A 25,744-nucleotide genomic window follows, 5' to 3' on the forward strand; every position below is an offset into this window, starting at 1 on the left:
TCTATTTCCTTCCCTGTAAAACGGGTTGAACCAAGCTAGCTCTTAAAAACCTCTCTAACAGGAAACTCTGCTCCCCCAGGCTTCTGGTAGAAGATGGGACTGCAGAAGCTGTAGTGACCTGCACCAACCAGCAGGTGGCAGTAGCCCTAGGCCTTTGTCCTTCTGAGTGGGATTCCCTGATGGAGCTGGTCAGGATACCTGGGAAAGTTGCCCTTCACACTACCAGAGCTGGGGCCCAGTCTGAGGTCAGATTTGCTGGGGAATTTGGGGCCCAGTGGGAGGAATTAGAAATTTTAAAAAGGGAGGGTAGGCTGTGGTGGCAATGGAATAACTTGGAACTTGAATGTCTGGTCCTGAATGATTAGGCTGTGTCCTTCTCCAGGTTACCAGCAAAACAGATGATCCCCTGATGTTCTTCCTCCAGACACTCTGTTCCAGTCCCTCTGTCCTCCGACCTGTTTTTTTTACTTTTGAACTTAAGAGGAAACCCACCAGAGTCATGCCATTAGGTGAGGGCATATCATGGTTCAGACACTAAGGTCTCTAAGAAAAGGGGATGGAAGCCCTCCATTGGGTATTGAAGGGAATGATCCAGTATCTAAGTGTGGAAAGGGGAATTGAAGAATGAGAATTGAGCCCCCCACCTTCTTTTCTTAGAACCCCCTCGGCTACATCGGTTCCAGTTCGGTGAGATTCCTGTCTTGACTCGTGTGGTTCCCAGACTCAGTCTCTCCTGCCTTTCTCTCAGAGACCCTGAGCCCCCTGACATCTTAAGTTCCTGAGACACCTGGGATCCTTCTTAACAGCAGTACATCAAGGATCTGAATTCATTCAGTGATAGGGTTCCAATAATACAGATAACAACTCCATTGTAAGCTATTAAGATAGCTAGTTTTCTAATCAATCAACAAATATTTATTCCCCTGAAGAGCTGAAGCTCCCAGGGAAGCTACGTCCAGCCCTACTGAATGCTGTGTCCTCCTAACAGGGTCCAGTGGACCCCACTCTTCCTTTACTTAAGTGAATATAGGCATTTGGATTCCTGGTTCTCCAATCAGTCTACCTCATTTATTTCATCTCCATCCTGAAGCCCAGGGACCCTACAATCAGTTTCCAGTTTGACTGGATTTGTTGAAAGAGAAAAATCCCACTTCTGCCTTAATTTATCATTCTTGCCTCATTCTGGTGCCTTATTCCTCTGCTCTGTGCCTAAGGTGTGAAGAGTAGCATTGACCTGTTTCTGCAGTGACTATGCAAGCACTTTATCCTCAATAAAGCTTAATAAAGCTCTCTCATTTGAGACTTGTTTTAATGTTTCTCAATATATACTGGGGGTGGGGGGGTAAGAGGAAGGGGGCAGGGAAGCAAGACCTGGGAGTCAGATCAGGCAGGGAAAGAGGCATCCAGACCTCTAGCAAGCAGGTTCTGCATATCTCACCTTTTACCCATCATTCCGTTTAGTTGTAACCTCAAGACTCGAAGTTTTACAAATAGGAGGGTGAGACAAGACAGCTCCCATTCTTAGGTAGCAAAGGCTTGTTCACAAAGAAGTTTAATACCAGCTATTGTGATGGTAGCAGAACACCCAGCAAAATGCCCTGTCCAGGAAAGAGAACATAGAGGCTGTAATCCCAGAGCTGGTATCAATATTTGTTAAGCATCTAATAAATTCAGGTTGCTCTGCTGGGGATATAAAGATAAAAATGAAACTTCCTGCCTACTCACCTGTGTAGGAGCTTACAAATTACATAAAATAATATATTAAGGTTGTGTGCAACACAGGGCCCTTTGGAAAGGGTGGGCATTAGGAGCAGGGGGTCATTAAAAAAGCTTGTAATGGGTGGTGTTTGAGCTGTTTTGCAAACATGGGAAATCTAAGGGAACTGGAAGGAGAGAATACTAGGAGATACTTGAGGTACTGAATCACTGGAATTATTAAAGAGACCCACTATTTAGGAAAACCCTTGGCATCTATGTGGGCAAATGATTAGAAAGGGAAGAAATGAGGCAGGGAGACCTAGTAAGAGGGCTGTTATGGAAGGTGAACCAGCAAGGGATACTGAGGACATGTCAGGTATTTCTGAGTCTAGTCAATGTCAAATACAGCAGCAAGAGCATGAGGATTGAGAAAAATGCCATCATTTTATGATTAAATTAGATCTTTGATTGCTTGAGGGAGCATTTGGAAAAAAAACCAAACAAACCAGAATGAGGATTGTGGCAGGTGTGTATACAATATTTTTTAAAAGGAGTTTGAAAGGGAGAAGACTTGATAATGCCAGACGGAACCGCATGGTGTGATCTAGAGAGAGTGGTGTTTCTTTTTAAAGAAGGCACGGCTGGGTGTAGGAAAGGAACCGGTAGAAAGAGAATGGAAATTGGGTTTAATTATGGGAGCAATTTGCAGACGATGAATGGAAGAGGTGGTGGTGAGAAGGGCCACCTCTCAGATTTTGCATGATGTATTATGGTCGTTGGCTAATGAATCCTATTTTCCCCACTTTGTGAGTTCATGAAGTGTGTGTTATTTTCCTCGATCCTTAACATAGAATCTTTCTGCTGGTTCCTTGTCTGTTTTTCAGGATATTGTTTTGAAAACTAGTGGTCGTGACTTCATTTCCCTCTGCAGTATAGTGAGTGTTAGTGTGTGCGGGATGGGGGAGGGGGTAAGAATTAACTCGGCTTTGCTCTGGGTTCATTGTCACGACTCAGATCCCTTAGGACTGCCTTCACTGTCGTGACCCCCTTCCGTTTGTCTTATCACAACCATCACCTGAGAGCTTCCCATAGGTAGAACACGTGACTGGCAAGAGAGGAGGACCACGATGAAACCCAAGATCAGGCAGTGATGGCGGATGCACAGGCAGGATTCAACATCTATGAGACAAAGGCAGGATTAGGAGTAACGAGACTGAGTTTAGACGGGCAGATCAGCGGTGGGCGTGGAGACCCCAGGCTCAGCTTTGGCCGGCGTCACGCAAGTTGGCTTAACCTTCTGAGCCATTTCTTTCTCCATCTGTCAAAAGGAGATAATAGTTGCACAGGCACAGGACACCCAGCCCTGCAACCTTTTGAGAAAAGAGAGATGCGCGTAGGAGGACGAATAGATGCTTGGGTTCCGGGAAACATTGTTTAGGGTTTGGTAATGACGAAGGCTCCTTGGGACTGAAGGAAGCAGACTGGAAGGCAGTCAGTTTCGTAGGGTGCAGGCAGCACCCACGCTGCTGAGGACCTGCACGATTTCCATTTCTTTTGTCACTTAGGGGAGAGAGCTTTAGGGAATAATCAGCTCCAGTCTTCAGAGCATTGAGTTCTTTAATTTCAGAGTTCATCATTGTAAGGTGATACCAAATAAGCTATTCTCCAAGCAGCCCAACCGTGGGCCGGTTAGCTCAGTTGGTTAGAGCGTGGTGCTAATAACGCCAAGGTCGCGGGTTCGATCCCCGTACGGGCCACTAGTTTTACTTTTGGATTATCCGTGGAGGTTTAGACAAACCCCATTTGCTTTTCGAAAGTTTCCTCTCAACTCCCTCCAAAAAATAAATAAAAGCAGGCTTTCTGAACTCTACGCTCATGGCCTCAGAGCCTGGGAAGGAAGTTCTGCAACGCGAGGAGGGGTTTGGCGCTGCGGCTAGTCGGTAGAATGAGCGCAGTGGAAGCTCACGCCACGCAAGGAGAGAAGCAAAAAGAGAAGAGGGTGGAGGCCCGGAATTCCTGGTGCTTCCCTGCATTTGGATGTGGGCGTCGTCATGTTGAAGCCTCAGAAAGGCAGGGGAGAGATAAGAGGGCCTATGGTAGTCGTGGCCGAGTGGTTAAGGCGATGGACTAGAAATCCATTGGGGTCTCCCCGCGCAGGTTCGAATCCTGCCGACTACGTGTTTTCCTTTTCTCCTTTAACCTGTTTGGGTAGTGCCTTCCGTGGCTCTGCTTGCGATTATTACCGCTCTGACCCTGTCTTTGGAGATTCCTGGCTTCAGCAGCAGCCTCTGTCCTATCCATGGTCTTTTAAGAGTAGAAAGGGTTAAAATGGCTTCTTGAAGAAGGGGGAGGGAGAAAAGGGAAGCCTCAGAAGAGATAGACGAAAACTCGGGGTTTGGACCGAGAAACATCCAGCAGCTGGTCGGTCTCCGCTGCGGAGTATAAAGAAATAAAAGCAACTGGTTAGCAAACGTGAATCCTTTGTATGGATTTTCTAGAAATGGTTCTTCAGTTCCTGGCGCCGTGGCTTAGTTGGTTAAAGCGCCTGTCTAGTAAACAGGAGATCCTGGGTTCGAATCCCAGCGGTGCCTTTGCTGACGAGGTTTTTGTCTCCAAATTTCAGCGTTTCTCCAAATTCTTGCACCTTGTTATCTTCGTTCTCTCTTCATTTCTCCTACCCTTTCACTACCTCTCGTTCTCTGTTTTTTAACTTAGGAAAGAAGCCCAAACTCCTTACAAACCGAGAGCCTCGTTTCCGACAGAACTGGATGTTTGGGGTTGCTGTCTTCTCCCAAATTCAGTCCATGGGATCGACAATTTTGACAATTGGGGAAGGGGCGTGTGTGTTTGTGTGTGCGCGCGCGCGTTTCTGTCTCACTTTGTGTCTGCTTCCGTATCTCCATTGTTTCGTTTCTAATAAAAGTATAATTATGGTCCTGTAAAGTTTTGCAGAATACTTTAAAACTAATCGCTTCCCAACAATTCTTCTTAAAAGTGAGGAAACAATCTTCATAGGTTACAGAAATAATAAGCGCCAGGGTCCGGACTTGAACTTAGGTCTATCCTGACTCCAGGCCTGGCGCTTTACCCGCTACACCACCCAGCTGACTGCTGTAAGAAGGTGCCTGTCTCCCTCTCTTCTGTATCTGTTTCTGTACTTATATCTCCCACCTAGAGGTTTCCACTCAGATCACTCCAAAAACAATCCAGCGATGACTACATACAAACAAGCTAGAGACAGAGTAAATTGGGGGAAATCTCTGAGGGAAACACCTTAGTTAGGACTAAGGAAGACCTGGAAAGGCTTCTTGCAGAAGGTAGGACTTTAGCTGAAAATTGGAGGGGAAAAAAAAGGGAAGCTGAGAGGCAGAGAAGAGAGAAACAAGGGGGATAGAGTCAAGGAAAATGCTCAGTCAGGGGGAAGTTAGGTAGTCATGGCTTAACTGTGTGACCCTGGACAAGTCACTTGAATTCAGGGTGTGCCATGGTCAGACCTGCAGGGAAGCCCAGCGGTAAGCTATTGCAATAATTTAGATGGCAGGTGATGAGGGGTGGCAGTGTCAGAGAGAAGAGGGTGTATATGAGAAATGTTGGGAAGGTAGAATAACAGCTTGACCCCAGGCTGCATATGATGGATGGACGAGGGAGAGTGAGAATTTGAGAATAACACTTTGGTTTCAAGCCTGGGTGACTTGGAGGATGTTGGCAATAGGGAAATTAGGAAGAAGTTGGAGGGTGTTGGTAGAGGAGGGTGTTAGGAAGAAGAGAAGAGTTTTTTTGGAAAGATAATAAGCTCAATTTTGGACATTTTGAGGCCAAAATATTTATCTAGATATCTAGTTGGAGATATCCAATTTGCAATTGTAGATGCATTCATTCAATTTTAACAATTCATTAATTTTACAGAATTTACAGTGTACAGAAGTTGAAAGAAAACAAAATTTTAAATAAGCCAGGATATGCTGGAGTAATTATATAGAAATGATACCAAAGAGTAGCTGTAGCACCTGAAGGGGAGAACCATTTCCCCCTGAAAACTCCTGAAAATTTACCTTCCTCTCCTCTCCCTCGAGGAAGACTATAAAAGAGGTGCAAAGGAAGGGTGTCATTCAATGGTTAGAAAATTGAAAAAGATTTCACAAGGAAAGGTGTCCATTGAGTTGGACAGTCAATTCATTAAGTAGAAGGGGAGGGGGCAGCTGGGTGGCTCAGTGGATTGAGAGCCAGGCCTAGAGAGGGGAGGTGCCAGGTTAAAATCTGACCTCAGACTTCCCAGCTGTGTGACCCTGGACAAGTCACTTGACCCCCATTGCCTGCCCTTACCACTCTTCTGCCTTGGAGCCAATATACTGTATCAACTCCAAGACGGATGGTAAGGGTTTAAAAACAAAACAAAACAAGTAGAAGGGGAAACAGAAGAAGATGGAAGGCAGAGTGAAATCTCAGTCAAGTTGAGCCGTATTCTAGAACAATGCATTAATGGTACATTTTGGTTGGAGAGCAGAATGTAGTAGTAGTAGTAGTAGTAGTAGTAGTAGTAGTAGTAGTAGTAGTCGGCGTCTCTGGGTAACCGAGGATGACGATTGTCTTTGTGCGTTTTCATCTATGACAGATGAGTGTGCACAAAGACACTTGTGCGTGAAGGAGATTTAAGTGGAAAAGTCGATGCACAGAGACAGTCCCACTCTCTCGGCATTGGAAGCCTGGGTCCAGTGGCATGAAGTCGTTACACCTGGAGACTTCCTCAGCTGCATTGGATGGCTGTGTTGTCCTTTGTGCTCCAACACGCCTGAAGTCTAGGTTAACTCAAGATTCCTACAGTCATCTTCAATGGATGTGGAGAAGGGGGCCCACTTTTCCTGATACTACCACCTTCTCCCTTTTGCTATTCTTGTGTTTCTGTACTTGACTATATGTTTATACTTTTTCAATCTTTTTCTTGTTCATATTAAAACAAGATTCAAGTGGATCCTACCCATTCCTCCATTTAATATTTTAATCCTTTGAGAACATGGTATCATAAAAGGAGTTTGTTAGCATTACTCTCCATCCCCACTCCATTTTTGTAAATTGTTTTAGTATTAGAATTATTTTTTCTTTGAATGTTTGATAGAATGCACATGTAAATCCATCTAGATCTAGGGATTTTCAAAGAACAAAGAAGAGAGAAAGTTCATTTATGTTTAATCACCACCCCAAGTGTGAATCTGGGTATTTTTTGTAACGATTTCATCTAAATTATCTGATTTGTTAACATATGAAAAATGAAAATATTTTGGGTGATTTCCTTTATTTCATATGTATTCAATTATTTTCTTTTGAATATTGGCAATTTGCTTTTCCCATTTCTTAAAAAATAAAACTAACTTTGGAAAACTTATGTGGAAATTTGTTATTATATTTAATTGGTAAAAAATAAAGCATACTAGCTTTTTAAATTTTTTCAAAACATTTTTATTTCCATATTTTGTTTTTTACATTGCTATACTTTCCCTCAGTATTCTCCTTCTGCCTCCCAGAAAGTCATCCCTTATAAGCATTTTTTATAAAAAACAAAAAAAAAGGGGAACAGAATCAAAATAGCTGGTCCACACTATGGAAGTCTGGAAAGAAAATATAAAACCTTTGTGGACCTCCCACTTCTTTAAAGGGGTGGGATGGAAGTGACTTCCTATGTCACTTCTTTTAAATTATACGTTTTTTTTAATCCTTACCTTTTGTCTGAGAATCACTTAGGCAGAAGAGTGGTAAGGACTAGAGAATGGGAATGAAGTGATTTGCCCTAAGTCAAACAGCTAGGAAGTGTCTGAGGTTAGATTTAAACCTAGGGCCTCTTATCTCTAGCTCTGGTTCTCAAACCAATGAGCCACCTTGCTGCCCCCATACTTATTCTTTATAGTTTTGCAACACTTTTGATTTTTTTATATAAGTTGTTGAATCATGTTTCTACAGTTTTTCTTTCAATACTAATTCTTTAAGATTAATGTCAATCTCTAATTTTTAATGCTTTCCTCAAAAGCCTTTGTTAAATATTTTATTTCATTAGTCAGTAAAGGATATGTTTAACATTTCCACTTTTTATCTGTAGTTGCTTTTGAAGATTTTAAAGGTGTCACATGTGTGTTACATATACATTGTAAACCTTAAAATTTCTTAGACTTATAAATGTTGGAAATTTCACCATTGGGAAATTTCATACTTGGAAAATTTCATACTGATAGTCTATTGGAATGTGAACCCCATTGGCATGGGTTGTTCCTCCTCCTCCCTTCTTAAGATTACTTTAGGACAGAAACCTTTTGCTGAACAATGGAAAGGGCTTTGACCTATGCTTAAGCATAGAACAGGAAGTTCTTTGAGTCTTGATTGATTTTAGAATTGATACAATAGAGATACTTGGAATGACAGAACCAGGTCTTGGAAAATACAATTTCCACCCCACTCAGTCCTAACAGGATTTAGAAAGGGCTGCAGCAAAGGATCAAGATTTAATTATTTGAGAATATGACCTTCAACAGACATGTGCAAAGCCACAGACCTCTGGGCGGTCCTGGGTTAAGCTAGAGCCACCATTGGCACAGGGAAGACATGGACAGTGATTGGTAGATGTGAGAACTGAGGGGAGGGAACTTGGATGTTTTCCTTAAAGATAGGAAAGATAAAGGTGGTAGGTTGGAGAGGTTTGGCTTTGAGAGGTTGTGCTCTGAGAAGCTTGCTCTGAAGGAAGCTGGAGGTGGAGGCCCCTGAGACTGTTTCTCCATTTTGGTCACGTGAGTGATAGGGACTGATCTCTTTTCTTTGCCTCAGCTATCTAAGGGCTTGGGCCTCTTGGCCCAGCCTAAACAGAAGGGGTATTTAAGCCCTATTCCCTTCTCTCCCCTTTCTCTCTCTCTCTCTCTAATACCTTTCTTCCTCCTGTTTGTAATTAAACTCCATAAAAGGTTGACTGCTGACTTGAGTTTTCATTTAAGAATTACATAGCTGAATTCCTTGGCGACCTTAAATTAATATATATCAGTCTTTTAAAGTGATTTCCTTGTCACAACATATATATACATATACACACACACATACTCCTTTCTATTCCCATTCAATAGTTCCCAGAGACCCATCACACATAAAACTTCTAAAGAATTCTTGTCCTTAATGTCTTTATCTTTTTGTTAGATTTGAAAGGGTTACATTGAGGTTCTCAACTTTTGTTTTATTATCCAATCTTCTCCATAAACCAACTTTTCATTTAATTAACTAGATGCTTCATATTCATTACATGATATTGATTCACTTTTAATGGTGTAGTTTCCAGCTTAACAATTTTGAATCCTCTATATTTATTCTTGCTTTATCTGAAATTATAATTGCTACTTTCCCTTTATTTCACTTGAGTTTCTTATAAACAAAATATTGTTGGATTTTGCTTGTTAATACAATATACTATTCTTTTCCACTTTATAGGTGATTTCATTCCATTCATATTCATGATTGTGTATTTGCATCCATCCATCATATAACGCATTTGGCAGTGCCTAGCACATATTAAACACGTTAGCTATTATCTTATCCTTTTGTTCCTTTTCTTTTTTCCTTCTTAAAGTTGTGAGAGAACTATGGTCTACACATTGACATAATAGACAATAATTGGAACATGCTTCCATCCTTTTTTCTCTTGCATAGACTCTAATCATAACTTACCCTTTTTATATCTCCCCTTCATTCATTATCCATTTCCAAAAATTAGAGATTATATTATTTTGCTAATCATTAATCCTCCACTGACTCTACCCTACTTTTTAACCTTAACTCCCCATCCCCTCTCCCTGGTCTCACCTAAATAGGTGATTAAACCTCTTAGATTTAATGTGTTTGCATGTTCAACCCTTTTTTGTCTGATTCTGAGGAAAGTGATGTTGATGTGACCCATTTCACTCACTCCTTCATCTATGTTTAAATTTTTAATTTTTTAAGATCATCCAAATAGAACAAAGTCACTCCTAGGATCAGTTTATTTCCCTCTATGACTCTTGAAAACACTAGGATTCTGAGGGGACACTGCATTTTTGCATAGTCCCTTTCAGTTGTTCATATGTATTTACTTTTTTCTGTTTATTTTTGACTCCTGATAGATGGCACTTTGGATAGTGCTAGACCTAAAGATGAGTCAGTTTGAGTTCAAATATGACCTCAGATATTACCTAACTGTATGACCCAGGGCAAGTCACTTAAACCCATTTGCTTTAGTTCCTTATTTTTAAAATGAGCTGAAGAAGGAAACCACTCCAGTAGCTTTGCCAAGAAAATTCCAAATGGGGTCATGAAGAGTTGGAGATGACTAAACAACAAAAAACTTAGTCTTTTTTTTTTTTTTAAATCAGGAATGATTCTAGAAGTCCTCTATTTCATTAAAGACTCATTCTCCCAGCTCCCTTCCTCCCCCCCAGATAATAATCAATTCCAATCTCCCATCTTTCTTATATTGTTAGCTTCCAAGTTTTGTGTGGTCCTGACTATAATTCCTTGGTATTAAAAACTTTTATATCTGGCTTCTTGCAGTATTTCTTCTTTGATCTGTAAGCTATGGATTTGGGCTGTAACATTCCTGAGCATTTTTATTTGGATGATTCTTTCAGGGATTGAACAGTAGATTTTCATTTTGACTTTGGGTTTTAATAGGTTCTAATAGAACCTGTCACTGCAGGTTCCTAATTGTCCCCAGAGTTTCCTCTCTAGAGCACTTTGATCTTTTTGCTTGGAATAACAATGCCTCAGGTTCCTGGTGTCCTAGGAGCACTTGATAGACTCTGTATGGACTCAAGCTCCTCTGGTTATCTCCTCACACCCCATGTTTATGAGCTTCTGGGTATCCTTGTGTTAATCTGCATTAGATTTATCTTAGTTTCTTTTCGTATTTCTTAAATCTAATGCTCTTTCCCACCCGCACCCCACCTTTGTTGGAATACATGTGTGGGAACTGTTCTCCTATTTACTCAGGATCTAGACATTAGTGGCATTTAGAGGATATACTTGTTGCCGTATGTCCTATACAAACAGATCGACAAAAGATAGACAACTGAAAATAAAATTCTAATGAAACTCCACTGGATTAAAAAACAACAACCTTATCTTCTATCTTAGAACCAAATACTGAGCCACCTAGATGCCTCCCAAATTCATAAGGATCTCTCTTCAAACAGCCTTAGAAGCTACTGTTGGAGCAGCTAGGTAGCACAGTGGATAGAGCACCAAGCTTAGATAGGAGATCCTGGGTTCAAATTTGACCTCAGACACTTCTCCTTACTGTGTGACCCTGGGCAAGTCACTTAGCCCCCATTGCCTAGTCCTTATTGCTCTTCCACTTTGGAACCAACACATAGTATTGATTCCAAGATGGAGGGTAAGGGTTAAAAAATAGAAGCTAATGTCACTTGCCTTTGTCAGGAACACCTCTGATTAATTTTTGAGATTTTAAGCATTTGAGATAGGAGAAAAGGATATGTAGTGTTACTAAGAAAATGAACTGTCATTATTGTGTCTGCAGTGGATATTGGAAAAAGAAATGTCCTAATTACTTAAATTTTATATACAAATGATATATGAGATTCTAACATTAGATTAGGATCTCTTTGTGGGCAAGGACTGTCTTTTGCCCCTTTTTGTATCTCTTGGGAGTTAACATAGTGATGATATGTAGCAAGCATTGATGTTTATTGGTAGATTCACTAGGTCCCCACATTAAGCCTATCCATTGGTCAACAATTCCAACTACCCCCTCCTCTAACGTAAACTTCCATCTAACATTAGTTAGGACAGTCTGAGCATTGGTGGCATCATCTACTCCCTACTTTCATCCACATGTCACTGGTTCCTTTGTTTCTTACAAACCAAATGGAAAAAGGAGCTAATCCACATTCAGGAAATGCACTCAGGATTTTCCTAATACCCTTCTATACTCTGAGGTTAGGATATCTAATAAAATTATTCCTCATCTTGTTTTATAACTGTTTCATGGAGCTCTATTTGGGACCAATATGCTTTCCCTTAAGTCTTTCTTCACCAATACAATGTTCAGCTCAGACTATGAAGTAAATTTTTGTTCAATAATAATAGATGTCCTATGCAGAGATAAAAAGAATAAGCCTTACAAACACAGCCCATTTAGCCAATCATCACCACAGAATCCCTGGGAACCAGAAACTGAAAGGCAAATGACTGCCTTTGTTGGCAAAACCCAGAGTTTTGAATTGGCCACTTTGTTTTTTCTCCTTCCCCCAACACACACCTCTTAATAAACCAATAACCATTTCCATTGCCAACACAGGTGCTGGCATCCTCTAATTCCATCCTTTACTAGCTGATTTGAGACTAATGACTAAGAAAAAAGAATTGTTGGCCAAGTGTCCTTTATAGTCAGCCCAGCCCTCCATGGGATAAAGCTCCCTGGGTTTGATCTCGCTTGGCATACTATGGAATGGTTTAAGTGGATGACTGAAGCAATTCTAAGAGATTTGATTGCTCTAACCTTCCTTTCAATGACCCAACAATATTTCATGAGATGCTCTATTTATAAAGCCTAAAATGTGGGAAATGTGCACTTCAAGGCAAAAAGGGAAGATCAGATGCTAACACGTGTAGCTTTTATAAACAGATGTTATACAGATGCCAAAATGGCATTGGACAGCTATTGGCTGAATATATTTAAGATGGATAGTTAAAGCCTGGGCAGCCAGGTGGTGAAGTGGATAATTTATAATCAGGAAGATCAATATATTTTTAAAATTCTTACCTTCTATCAGTTCTAAGAAGGAAGAGAAGGAAGGGTTAGGCAATCAGGATTAAATGATTTGTCCAGAATCACACAGCTAAAAAGGGTATGAGGTTAATTTGAACCCAGGTCTTCTCAGCTCTATCCCTTGTGCTGTCTACCTGCCCCACGGAAGACTCATTTTAATGAGTTCAAATCCATCCTCAGACACTTGTTAGCTGGGCAAGTCTCTTACTCGTTTGCCTTGGTTTCCTCATTTATAAAATATGTTAGTGAAGGAAATGGCAACTCACTCTGGTATGTTTGCCAGGAAAATCCCAAATGGAGTCATGAAGAGTTGGAAATAATTGAAACAAGTGAATAAAAACAACAACGTTGAAGACTATCCCAGGAAAAAAGCAGATACTTGTTGTGGTTAACAAAATAAAACACTTGAAAGAATTAATATCCTTCTATTGATAAAAAGGAAGTGTAGCTCTCTATTAACAGTGCTAGAGATATACCTTTGGGGACAAAATATAGCCGAAATCAACAAAGCATTATAGATAGATCATTTTCACTGCCCCATCACCCTGAGTCCAGAAAGGCAGCAAACGAATCACAAAATGGAATTCTTAGCCTCAGAATAAAGACCCAGGCTTAGGTCCTCCCTCTGACACATAACATCTGGGTGATCAGCAAAAAGCTGCTTATCCTCTTAGGGTCCTAGGCATGTGCTAAGACTAAAGTTTCAGAAGAGTTACAGCAGAAGCCATTTCTCACCAGAGATTCTTACATACATGAAGGTAGGTATAGCTAATCCCCTCCACCCCCCAATTAAAAAGTAGCTGAAATTCATGCTGAAACTATTAAGTGAAACCTTACACTAACTAGATTAGCAAAGATGCCAAAGGAGGAAAATTACAGATACTGGAGGGGCTGCTGATCTACTCATTCTAGAATGCAGTTTGGAAATATGCTCTGGAGGTCACTGGGCTTACTTTTTGATCCCACACTAAAGAGAGAACAAAAGGACCCATAAGAACAAAAATATTTATAGCATGTCTGTTCGTAATGGTAAAAAAAACCTAGACATTTAGGGGGTGCTCACCTATTGGGGAATGGTTAGGCAAGTTTTGGTAAGGCATTAAAACTTTCCATAAGGGGCAGCTAGGTGACTAGAGAAGAGTGCCAGGCCTGAAGACAGGAGGTCCTGGATTCAAATCTGACTTCAGATACTTTCTAGCTGAATGACATTGCTCAAGTCACTTAACCCCAATTGCCTTATCCTTGCCAGGTCTTCTGTCTTAGAATGGACACTGAGGGGAAAAATTTTTTTATAGCAAATATTTCCAACAAAGGCCTCATTTCTCAAATTTATGGAGAAGTGAGTCAAATTTTTAATATAAAACATTTCCCAATTGATAAATGGTCAAATGATATGAACAAGCAATTCTCAAAAGAAGAAATTAAAACTACCTAAATGCTGAAAAATGCTCCAAATCACCACTGATTTAGAGAAATGTAAATTAAAACCTGAGATACTACCTCATACCTCTCAGATTAGCTAATATGACCAAAAAGGGAAAATAATATATATTGTTGGGACTATGGGAAAATTGGAACACTAATACACTGATGGTGGAACTGTGAACTGATAAAACCATTTTGGAGAGCAATATGGAACTATGCTCACAGAGTCATAAAACTAGGTATATCCTCTGACTCAGCAATACCATTGCAGGATCTATATCCCAGAAAGATCAGAGAAAATGGGAAAGGAACTACCTGTACAAAATATTCTTAGCAGCTCTTTTCTTGGTGGCAAAGAATTGGAAACTGAGAGGTGGTCATGAATTGGGGAATGACTGAACAAGTTAAGTTGTGGATTATGGCTGTAATGCTCTTATGCCATAAGAAATGATGAAGAAGATGAGTTCAGAAAAGTCTGGAAAAATATGCAAATGCAAAGTGAGATGAGCAGAACCAGAACACTGTATACAGTAAAAGAAATATTATACAATGATTAACTCTGAAGGACTAAACTATTATTAGCAAAGCAAGTTTCAAGATATCTACAAGGTCTCATAATGAAAAATGTTATCCACAGCCAAAGAAGTAACTGTTGGAGTCTGATTGCAGATAAAAACCTGTCATCTTCCACTTTGTTTCCTTCATGAGTTTTTCATTGTCTGTGATGTATCTTCTGTCACAGCATGAGTAATATGAAAATACACATTGCATAAAAGCACTGGTATAATCTACATCTGATTACTGCCTCAGGGAGGGTAATGTGAAGAAAGGAGAGAATGTGAATCCTAAAAGTCAGAAAAAAATTGTCAAAAATAGTTTCTACATGAAATTGGAAAATAAAGTAAAAAAAAAAAGAATTGATACTTACTATCTATCCTAAGATAGAAAAGTTAAAAAAAAAAATCAGCTTTTCACAGAAGTGTACAATTTGTTTTGACCAGAGAAAAGATGCTATTCCATTCTATCAAGTGGATCCCCATGAAGGATCCCTAACAAAAACCCTCATTGGAATGTTGCAAAAGGGCCTATATTAAATGCACCTCACTACCACCTTTTCAATAAAATTCAAGTCCTGACAACTTACACTCACACTTATCTCTGCAAGAAGACTCCAATTCTGCTGTAAACTTGGTCTTATCTCTTGATGATGCTGAATTACATTCTGTCTTGTATTATAATTGTGTGTCAAGGTCATTCTTCCTCTACTAGACCTGTGGGTAGGGATTCTAACTTTTTTATTGCTCACAGCACATAGTCAGCACTGAAAATAATTTCTGCACTCAATAACTGTGTTAACTATTGATTTCAAGGAGAGGACTGGGAGTCAGGGATACAGATGATGGAAGCTAAATGTGAGAGAAAGTGTGAGGTGACATAGAGCTAGACTATGGTGGGATAATAGGTAATGAAACAAAAGATGAAAGTTTGAATGATACCATGGAAAGGCTCTTTCTTCAGTTTAAGAAAGAGTGTCATTCATCTGTAAAAAATTAGGGTTCTTAGAGCCTTGAAGAAAGTTACAGTGGCAGAACTGCTATGGGAACATGCTAGGTATTAGCAAATAATTTATATATATATGTAAAAGGATTTTCAAACAGTATTGAGAATCCAGTTGAAATTAATATGATTATACAGGGTACCAAATCTATATGGTTATATGACTTTCCCCATATTTGCTGGGCATGAGAATGGAAGAAAAAATGTTTGGTGGTGGTAATAACTCAAGTTTAGAACTGACACAAAAGCTCTAGATTTTAGAGGTTTTTTTGAGGGTAACATTGAGTGGTTAGCTATGGAATCCAATTCTTTGATTCTGGCTTATACAGATCCTTTTTTAATTTTTTCAGAGTAAACCATTGACAAGATGGGGCGTCAATTCTCTCATTTCATGATCAGTCACCAATCTCCATACATACAAAAAACATTTAAGCCTTTATTAAATAGTCTCTGAGGTTAGAGGAGATAATGATGAAAAGGAAAGAAGCCAAGTTATCTATCCTCTCACTTCATTTCCTTTCAACATACAAAAAGCAAATAAATCTATACATGAAATAGGATTCAGTGGGCAGGTTGGGGTGAGCAAGGGGGAAGCACTCTCCGGGAGTGGGTCTGCACCCAGGGGTGCTCCAAGACCTGAGTGAGGGGAAGTCGCTCAGAGGGGTTATGCCGGAGCAGCTTAGAGATCAGGTCCTGGGCTCCAGAAGGCATAGATGAAGGGAATTTCAGGTCCACCTTTTAAAGTGGAAAAGGAAAGGGAGAATGAGATATCATTCAAACCAACAGATCTTTATCAGACACCCACACCATTGGAGGAATTAAAAGAAATTCCACAAGACTATCCACTTTTGCCCAATCCAGAATTTATATAACTACAAAAAAGATTTCATCGAATCTTTCCCATTCTCCACTCCCACCTCCTCCCAAGTCATGTGCCACTTTCATCCATACCTTGGTGATCCGTCTATAGGTCTCACTGTGAGAGGAACTTTCGAAAGGAGGATTTCCCACTAGTAGCTCATAGCACAGTACTCCAATGCACCAAAGATCCACCTTCTCATCATGTGTACGTCCTTCAATCATCTCAGGGGGAAGGTAGTCTAAGGTCCCACACATTGTCTTCCTCCTACATTGGGGAAGATGTTGGGCAGTGGTCCCAGAAACAGATGACCATTTTCCTAACCCTTGGCTAAAGCAATGAGGTCATAAAACAAGCACACCTCAAAGGTGTGCTTATCAAAGAGGATAAGAAGAGTTACTACCCTATACCCATATGCTACCTAAGACATATATTCCTGTCCCAGTGTGATTCCTAGTCCCCTTTTCTCTGGTCATACCTAAGAGAGGGGGCATGGACAGACCAGCCAAAGTCAGCAATCTTGAGTTCTCCTCGAAGTCCCATGAGAAGATTCTCAGGTTTAATGTCTCTGTGAATCACTTTCTTCTTGTGGCAGTAGATTAAGGCATCCGCAAGCTCCTCCATGATCTAGGAGCAGATGAGAGAACAGATCAGACAAGAAATCTAACTCATATCCCCACCCCTAGTCCTGAGCTGTGCCTAATACCCATCCTTAATTGCCCCTCAGGAATAACCACATCCTGCCCCCCCAGCACTCCTGGACCGTGGCTGTGCGTAGCTGGTCAAAGGTATGGCTCTTTTGAAGCTCCTTGTAGAGTTCTCCCCGAGGCGCATATTCCAGAATCAGATAAACCCGACGACGATCATGGAAGTAATTATAGAGGCGAAGGATATTGGGGTGCCTGAGAGAAAAGAAGTTAATAATACCAATAATATTTACGTAATGTTAAAGACTCCAGATCATCTTTTTCACCTAGTACTCACTCTTGGGTACATTCCTCCTCTCTCAATCCCACTTTTTAGCTCCTTTCTATGTGTTGTCTTTTCCTACTATAATGTAAGCTCCTTGAAGGCAAAGACTGCCTTTCTTCTTGCTTGTATTTGTATTCCCAGTGTTTAGGATAATGCTTGGTATATAATAAGTGCATAATACATATTTTCTGCTTATCTATCTATCTATCTATCTATCTATCTATCTATCTATCTATCTATCTATCCATCTATCCAGCCATCCATGCTTCGATTTCCTTGACTATAAAATGAAAAGGTTGAACTAGATGATCTCCAAAGTCCTTTTCAGTTCTAAACTCATCATTCATCATCTCCTTTTCTTTTTTACTATACCACACTAGATGGCAGGAAACAAGATATCTAACACAGGGACTAGATCATGTGAGTAATGGGATAAAAGCATTTTCCAATGGTTGATCCCATATTGGGAAAACTTCACTCACTATTGGGACAAATTGATAACAGATTAGTCCACAAACTTATAGGAAAGAGAGAAGAATACAGCAGGACCAATAGAACAGAGCCAAAGACAGGTCCTTAAAGAGAACTATCAGGGTGGAGGAGTAGTAACTGCTAGAAAAATATGGAATAGGTAGATAAAGTGGGATTCAAGGAATAGACTAGGTATGGAGAGGATGAAAAGGAAGAAATAGGGGTACTAGTTCGAAAAAGGAAGATGGGAAAAGGGACAATTTGTAACAGAGAAGGGAAGGTAGTTTTAGTTAAGAAGCCATCCATACCGAAGATGGGACTGGATCTCAATCTCTCTTCGAAGCTGGTGTTCTACACCCTCCTTTTCCATCTGAGATTTGAAGAGAACCTTCAATGCAACAATGAATTGGCTGTTCTTTTCCCGAGCAAGGTACACATTCCCAAACTTGCCCTTGCCTAGGGGCCGCCCAATTTCAAAGTCTTCAATTTTTAAATGACGCCTGATAGAGCAGAGGAATAAAATCAGGTTAGAGGGAGAAGTAGTTGTCTAACCTTCCAAGTCCATCTTCCCTACTGTAACCAGGCCTCTCTCTCATCACAAGGCTCAGAAACTTTTGTCCTCAGCATCCAAGATATACTATCCCTAGATTCTCCAGAGGTTTTATCTCTATCCCCTCAGTGGTGTCCCCTGATCCTGCCCCCCACCACCCCAAGTGTATGAATTCATCCATACTTAAGGATTCAGGCCTCCAACCCTTAGGCTTGGCATACTCACACTGTTTGGTTCGACTTCACATTGCTATTATCCAGTCCTATCCTGCCAGGTAAAGCTGTGAAGATAAAAAGTTCAATAGCCTTTTCCCCACCCTTTTTCTTTTTTGGGCATGAACATCCTCTGTCCAATTGCAAACATCTCACATTGTAGGATTGTGTCCTCCCCCAGCTTGTCACCTTGCACCTTCCCCAAACCCCAAGGTACCTGCTGGCTGGGCACCTGAAAGCTCTAGAAGACCTCTGGAACGATGCATGAGGAGGGTTGCGGAGGGAGTTGCTATCTCTTTCCGGAATATATTCAGGGGCAGGGTATTCAGGCTGGACTGAGGCTGAAGGAAAGGAAAATAAGATTGGGTTTGGGGAATGGGTTAAGAGTGAGATGGTATGTGTTAAGGCAGTTATATACCATCATTCCCCATTACCAGAAGAAAACATACAGAAAAGACAGCATTCTGGTCACTGCAACCTCTATGTGTTCTCTCCTTCCTTCCTTTTTTTTTTTTTTGAAACTCTTACCTTCCGTCTTAGTATAAGTCCTAAGACAGAAGAGCAACAAGGGCTAGGCACTGGGGTTAAATGACTTGCCCGGGATCACACAGCTAGGAAGTGTCTTAAGGACAGAATTGAACTCAGGTCCTCCCACCTCCAGACCTGGCACTCTATCCACTGTGAGCCTTAGCGGCCCTTCCTTTCTTATTTATTAAGATATTCTACAACTCATCCCTGATCTAAAACAGACTTCCCTACCTACCACTAACAATCTTTAACATAGTGACTGGGTAAATAAACACTTTTGTGAGGATTTGAGTTATGCTTTGGGTAGAAGCTGAACTAGATGACTTCAAGACCCCTGTCAACCCTTCAATTCTATAACTAAGATTTAAAGCTGCTGTTCATAACACAATACTTATTTAGATTACATATTTAGCAGGTTAGTTTCATTCTATATAAATAAATAAATATATGTATATATATATTTTAAACCCTTACCTTCTGTCTTGGAACCAATACATCGTATTGGTTCCAAGGCAGAAGAGTGCTAAGGGCTAGGCAATGGGGGTTAAATGACTTGCCCAGGGTCACACAGCTGGGAAGTGTCTGAGGCCAGATTTGAACCTAGGACCTCCCATCTCTAGGCCTGGCTCTCAATCCACTGAGCAAACCAGCTACCCAGCTGCCCCATATTCTATATTTCTTAAAGACAAAATGAAGATATTCTTGGAGAGGCAAATCAAGGAATGAGTTTAGTTGGTTTTATCCTGTGTCCAAAGGCAATAAGAACATCAATTTGTGATAGATCTGCTCATTTCATGTTATTGTGCTCATATGAGCATCTATAAGACCATAAAAACTGTAGCTTATGTGCTAATATTTGTTGCTGAGAATGATATGGTAAAGAAATTCTACAAAGAACTCCAAATTAAATCAATAGGTACTAGAATACTTGGTGACATCAGAGTAAAGGTAATATATCACAAGACGGCAAAAAATTATTTTGGAAAACACGGATCAAGCATATGAAACAAGAATCTCCAATGGGCTAGAACCTTTACTGAAGCCTCACATCTATACATTATGGGTAATGTTTTCAAGAAGAGAGTGAATAGATATTGAACACCGTAAACACCAAATCACATCACAAAGGCGAGCTGCTTATTATGTGGTGGGAGCCATAGTGTGAAAATGTGACCTTTGACTCCACAGTTAATGTAAATTACCTTTAATATAAATAGCAAAAGAAGCTCTAACTATCCCATTGGAAAACTTGCATGTGGCCCTAGGCCAAGCTTGGCATTATGCCTTCTTAATTCTCTTTTTATATAATATTTGGTCTGGCCTAAGGTTGATGTGGAGATGGATCACTGACCTCTTGCTGCCAAGAACTGAGCATTGTGAAGGAAACCCCCATTCCCAATAAAATCTATTTATTTTCATGTTGGCATAGACAGCCACTCTTTCTTCAGTATCTATCTCAGTGTTCTCGCATTATGGTGAGGCTGTCCCTCTGGAGGATCTGCCACTCTACACTTGGCATGATCTGGGCAGAATGGATCTGCTATCTTAACATTTACATGTTAACAGGAAAGGAGTAGTTGCCAACTGGAGCCATTTCTGAATCAACTGTATACAGTTGGAACAAAAATCAGAAAGATGTGACATATAATGTAAGTTATGATACTTCCAACCAGATCTATTAAAAAAAATTATTGGAAAATGAATAAAAGAGAAGTTTCTATACCAATAAAGCTTTGATTTTGTTCATGAAGGTATGCCCTTCACTGATGCACATCCATGTGCACATTTATAAATTTGCCACAGGGGCATAAGGAAGTTTACTAATGTAAATAAAATACAAGGAGATCAAAAGAAGCAAGGGACCACTGCAGCCAGGTTTGAAAAACCTTTGTGAGGAAAATGACAAAATATCATGAGAACTGCTTCATCTAAAGAAAAAGGCACAGTATAGAAAAAAAATTGTAGAAAGCTTGATAAGAGGTCCAATTATGTTAGGTTTAGAGTGCTTAGGGATGAAAGAGGAAGGGCCACAGACAAAAATATTAAAGGTCTGTCAAGATTTCTATTATAAACTATTTTTTTCATCAGTAACAATGAAGCCACTACATTTGGAACTAATACTACAGTCCCCAATGTGTTGTATGTAGAAATAGAAACAGCACTAAAGAAAACCATAGTGGGTAGAGTAGCTACACTAGAAAATCTGCATACATAATAAGAATATCATTGATGAAGAGAACCCAAACAAGCTTTTTTAGAGTCTACTGTAAATATTACCTTCACAGTCATGCAAAATTAGTCAAAGGTGCAGAAAATACAAAATTCCACCCATGATTCAGTAAAGCAAAATGTAGTCTTAAAGATTGTCTACCACCGAGTCATGTATTTTTCTCATGAGATTTTTTCAAAAATAGAAAAACAATGAATTTTGTTTTACCTTTTGATTATCAGTAACTGAACAAAACATAAAATAGAGAAACTCTCAATAAAGATGTTTGTCACTGACATGGAAAATGTCCATTGCAGAGTTGAAATGGAAGGCGAGATTTCCTATAGATGGTGAAGTCATCAAAATGCTTCTTTTTGCAAACTGCATCAAGATCTGGAATACTGCAAACCCTTTAAATGAGATCATTTTAGAATACAGTCTATCTATACACACAATGAATTCACCAAATGAATGAAGACTGTTCATTGTCCAATAATGAATAGATGAAAAAACATTTTTTAAGCATTACTATATATGTGCATACAAATAGAAAAGGAAGATAATCCCTGCTCCAAAGGAACTCCCAATCTAAGTGGTGGAGAGTTTAGCTGAAAGGTGGTAGACAGAAAGACCTGACAGACCTTAAGCAAAACCAAAAGGGCAGAGTGTAATGCCATGGGAAGTCTGTAGAAGAATTCAGTAGGGTAGATGTAAGGCCTGCCACTATCATATGCAGTTAGTTAGACTATACAGCTGATCCTTCAAGGCACACACACCTTTATGAATTGTCCCAAGGACTGAGTAGAAGGAGGACAGTAAACTGATTGTCATTGAGAAATTGTATAGACCTCTTAATGATACTAGGCTTATTTGTTGGAGAAAAAAAGCTTCATCAAAATTCTTCCAATTATGCTCTATAACTGTGAGTCATGGAATACCCTGGTCTTTAAGTAATAAAAGTTAAGTTAATAAAAAAGTTAAGTAATAAAAGTTGAGTTAAAGAGCCAAGGCAATGTGCAATGTAGACACAAATAGGCTGCAATACATTAACAGGAGAAATTATGTTAAGAGAAGAGGTGTAAAAGATTTCAGAGAGATATATAACTAGAAAAGGAAGTAGACCAGTCATGTAGCACAAGATAAAAGATACCAATAGCCTATGCACTGCATTGGCATCCACCAAGGAAGGTAGACTCCTTATGAAGGATCTAGAGCAGGGTTTCCTCACATGGAGTCTATGTATTTTTTTTTAATAGTCTGAAAACTGTATTTCAATTGAATTTGCTTTCTTTGTAATTCTATATATTTTATTGTATTTATTAAAAATAAAAGGAGTCCATAGGGTTCACAAGACTGCCAAAGGGTTTCATGACACTAAAAGGTTACCAACCCTAATTCAGAGAAAAAGCTGGATATGAGTCTCACAAAATGAGAACTAAGAGTTAGGTGAACTGTGAGTTGTATCACCGATCCACTGAAGTATTGCAGTAAGTTCCTACCCCTAACCAACATGCCCCATCCCCAAGCCCCATATCTGTAAATGAAATAGACAAGTAAGGATACCACAAACTCAGATTCTTAAAAAAGAAAGCCGAAAGACAGAACTAAGAAACATTTGCTTTGTAGATTGTCTCAAAGTGATGAAACTTCATTAAAGTAGGCTCTAAAACCCTACATAACCTTTTCAATGAATTTACATTGTACCTAATGACTTAAAGCAACATCAAACACACAAAGAAATACAGATTTCTGGAATTATTGAAAACCCAGAGCTATTCCCCAACTGACTTTTATATGTAAATGTGACCCCTTCAAAATCATGAGTACCCTCTTCTACTAACAGGATAGTATGCATGGTTCTTTTTGGGGTACAGAACTCACATGGGGAGTTCTATAAACCAAGGTCTTATATCTAGTCTTCATTCTTCAAACATATAGCCCTTCAGCCGGTGTGTAAAAGGACAAGTAGACTTTTCACAACATTTGGGCCAATGGCTCTGGTGAATGGGAGGAAGTCTTGTGTTGAGATCATCTCTCTTTTGTCTCCTTACCAATTTAGGGTTCCTGAGAACAAATTATAACCTAGATCTGACTGATGGTTCATTTAACCCAATATTCTTACAGTACTAAGGGATGTCTTGTAAGAAAACCCTTTAAAACATCAAAAATGTTACCTTGAAGGTGAAGACTGTTTTTGTATTTTTGTTTTTTTATTCCCAACAGTACAATGGCTTATATACAGGAGGTACTAAAAAAAAGAAATGATTTAGCTTGTAGTGCCTCTTGTCATATCCTACATACATTCACCTATGTCTGAGTTACAGGCAAAGATCAGAGTTCAACTGCAGAGCTGGATGTTACAAGTTCACCTACATCAGAATGTTCCAACAGGTTGATTTTAACTGGGCAGTTCATTGCAAAGCCTGACCCAGTCAGTTATAGACTAGGAGATACTGCCACACTTTCCCTTTCCCACAGCTTGCTGGCATTTCAAAGCAATAAGCCTTGTTGTGATTTAATCCTTAGACTTGATTGGGGACCCAACTGTTTACATCACATTTTTATTTTAAAAAATCAAATTAAATAAGATTTCCTGAGGCCTTTGAGAGTAGCCCAAGAGTTAGAAAACACTACTCTAGATAACACTACTCTCAGATGTCATATAACTTCCCACAAGTTCCCCTTACCAAGGATGTGCTGTAAGATCCTAGATGGACATTCTCCTTCTCTGACATCTTGTAAAGGAAAAAGGGGTGGAGGGAATTCTGGGTAGGAGAAAGAGATAGAAAATATAATGGATTCAGGAAATCTATATTCCATCTCAGACTTATCCTAACAAGAGTATGACCTTGTAAAAATAATTTCTACTTTTTGGGTCTCAATTTTCTCATCTATCAAAAGAGGGGACAAGATTAGAAAATGATCTTCAAGGTTCCTTCCAACTTTATCATTCTACGATCTATAAACCAAGCCAACTAGTCTTAATAACAATGACATTTACATAGCATTGTACAGGTTAGCAACACACCTTAAATAAACCTTAAATGTTTTCATTTGAACCATCTAACAACTTTATGGCATAAATACTACAAGTTTACAGATTAAGAAACTCAAACTCAAAGTTTAAGTGATCTTTCTACAGACATATAAAACAACTATTAGGAGGGTGGATCCAAAACCAAGTCTCTTATTACACCAAGTACCTCGATTTTTTCATTATCAGACATTGCCTGTTCATTGGGACTGGGGAAAGTCCAGTACTAATGTATATATCCATCTTTCCCTTGGATGGTTCTTTATCCCCACCTTTACTATAGGTAAGAGTATGTAATGTTCCTGGAAGGATGTAAATATTTATTAAGTACCTACCAGGACAGATGCTATTATGATTCCCCACTTTACAGTTAATGTCATTGAGTTAATGTCAACGGAGACTAAGTGACTTGCTATTACACACACACTATTTAATAAAATAAATTATAAATTTAATGGCTATCACTTAACTATTAAATGTTTGAGGCCAAAATTAAACTCAGGTTTTCCTGACTCCAGGTCCAGCTCTATCAATCCATCTAGCTTCCAGAGATGGGAGTGGGGGTGGGGAGGAAAGAATTCCTTTCTCCGGAAGTGTGCCCCACAACCATCTGGGATTAAAGCAAATTCACATCACTAACGACTGTGTGGGTAAAACTGGGCTTTTCTTGAGTCAGAATAGTCGAGAATAGGAAATTCAAAACCTAACCTGGGGCGGAAATGGGCAAACCTGAACCTGGTTCTCCAGGAAGAAAATAATAATAATGAAGAGTAGACGGAGAGAGAGGGAAGGGAGGTGAGGGGAAAGAAGAATGGAAAGAGGTGATAGAGACATGGAAAGAGGAGAGGGGAGGGAGAAAAGGAGAGGAGACAGGCGAAAGAGGAGAAAGAAGGAAGGGGAAGGAGAGGAGAGGGGAGAAGAGGAAGGGGAAAAAAGGGCAGTTGGCATGGCATGGAATGGCCAAATGCAAGTCTCGAGGAACTGCTTTGGAGTGGGGAGAGAGAAGGGCTCTAGGGGCGAGGCCATTGTCCCCTCCTGCTGTTCCCCTCGAAGAAGGGTTGCCTGTCCCCGGACCCCTGGAAAGAGCTCTCCTTGCCTTGGCCTCCATTGCCGCTTTCTCTTCGGGACTCCCGCGCGAGCCGCGAGTCTGTGCCAGGAAAGAGTCCAACGCGCGCTAGGTGTGCGCGCAGCCGGGTCAACAGCCTCTAAGGTCCCGCGCTCTGCTGCCACCCACTTCCCACGCCCTGCCAACGCCAACCCCAACCCCGTCCACGCATGCACACGCACACGCCCACCGTACCGTAGGACTACCTAGAGTACAGGACCAGTCCTCAAAATTAGAGCCACCGCAGTCTGCAAAATCCAGACCAGTCCCAAAGTCGACTCTTTCGAATATCCCACCCTAGCCGTATTGGCTGAGCCTGCAGCCTCTGCTCCGCGCTC

At 40.2% G+C, this 25,744-nt stretch overlaps 2 protein-coding genes and 4 non-coding genes across 15 annotated transcripts in view; 4 read left to right on the forward strand and 2 right to left on the reverse strand.

Annotated features, from left to right (window-relative positions):
* The window catches only part of CTC1 (CST telomere replication complex component 1), a 39,927-nt gene extending 38,632 nt beyond the window's left edge, over positions 1 to 1,295 (forward strand). For 2 of the 3 annotated variants that reach the window (XM_007483125.3, XM_007483126.3), the window contains exons 21-23: positions 80 to 245; positions 383 to 509; positions 658 to 1,295. In XM_007483125.3, the coding sequence (XP_007483187.1) occupies positions 80 to 245; positions 383 to 509; positions 658 to 782 (418 nt within the window). In that variant the 3' untranslated portion in view covers positions 783 to 1,295. The remainder of the gene's footprint in view (positions 1 to 79; positions 246 to 382; positions 510 to 657) is intronic. The other variant, XR_008916475.1, reaches the window with a different exon arrangement.
* Positions 1,296 to 3,381: 2,086 nt separating this feature from the next.
* TRNAI-AAU (transfer RNA isoleucine (anticodon AAU)) lies at positions 3,382 to 3,455 on the forward strand. Its single transcript has one exon. It is a non-coding gene; the product is annotated as a tRNA-Ile (tRNA).
* Positions 3,456 to 3,794: 339 nt separating this feature from the next.
* On the forward strand, positions 3,795 to 3,876 carry TRNAS-AGA (transfer RNA serine (anticodon AGA)). Its single transcript has one exon. It is a non-coding gene; the product is annotated as a tRNA-Ser (tRNA).
* Positions 3,877 to 4,215: 339 nt separating this feature from the next.
* TRNAT-AGU (transfer RNA threonine (anticodon AGU)) lies at positions 4,216 to 4,289 on the forward strand. The gene has a single exon. It is a non-coding gene; the product is annotated as a tRNA-Thr (tRNA).
* A 435-nt stretch (positions 4,290 to 4,724) lies between these two features.
* MIR12324A (microRNA mir-12324a) lies at positions 4,725 to 4,785 on the reverse strand. Its single transcript, NR_162859.1, has one exon. It is a non-coding gene; the product is annotated as a microRNA mir-12324a (primary transcript).
* An 11,097-nt stretch (positions 4,786 to 15,882) lies between these two features.
* On the reverse strand, positions 15,883 to 25,744 carry AURKB (aurora kinase B). Of its 8 annotated transcripts, XM_056817544.1 has the most exons (10): positions 25,613 to 25,623; positions 23,955 to 24,032; positions 21,565 to 21,668; positions 18,748 to 18,871; positions 18,544 to 18,598; positions 18,077 to 18,268; positions 17,089 to 17,227; positions 16,804 to 16,952; positions 16,418 to 16,592; positions 15,883 to 16,201 (listed from the first exon to the last, which is right to left on the reverse strand). In XM_056817544.1, exons 3-10 carry the CDS (start codon positions 21,652 to 21,654, stop codon positions 16,028 to 16,030), a joined length of 1,098 nt encoding a protein of 365 aa, XP_056673522.1. In that variant the 5' UTR covers positions 21,655 to 21,668; positions 23,955 to 24,032; positions 25,613 to 25,623; the 3' UTR covers positions 15,883 to 16,027. The 8 variants fall into 8 exon arrangements, with proteins under 8 accessions (XP_056673522.1, XP_016286293.1, XP_056673523.1 ...); XM_016430807.2 differs by lacking the exon at positions 21,565 to 21,668 and having other exon boundaries at positions 25,602 to 25,729; XM_056817545.1 differs by lacking the exon at positions 21,565 to 21,668 and having other exon boundaries at positions 25,613 to 25,684.

Source organism: Monodelphis domestica, chromosome 2 (genome assembly GCF_027887165.1).
Source record: "Monodelphis domestica isolate mMonDom1 chromosome 2, mMonDom1.pri, whole genome shotgun sequence".
Lineage (NCBI taxonomy): Eukaryota > Metazoa > Chordata > Mammalia > Didelphimorphia > Didelphidae > Monodelphis > Monodelphis domestica.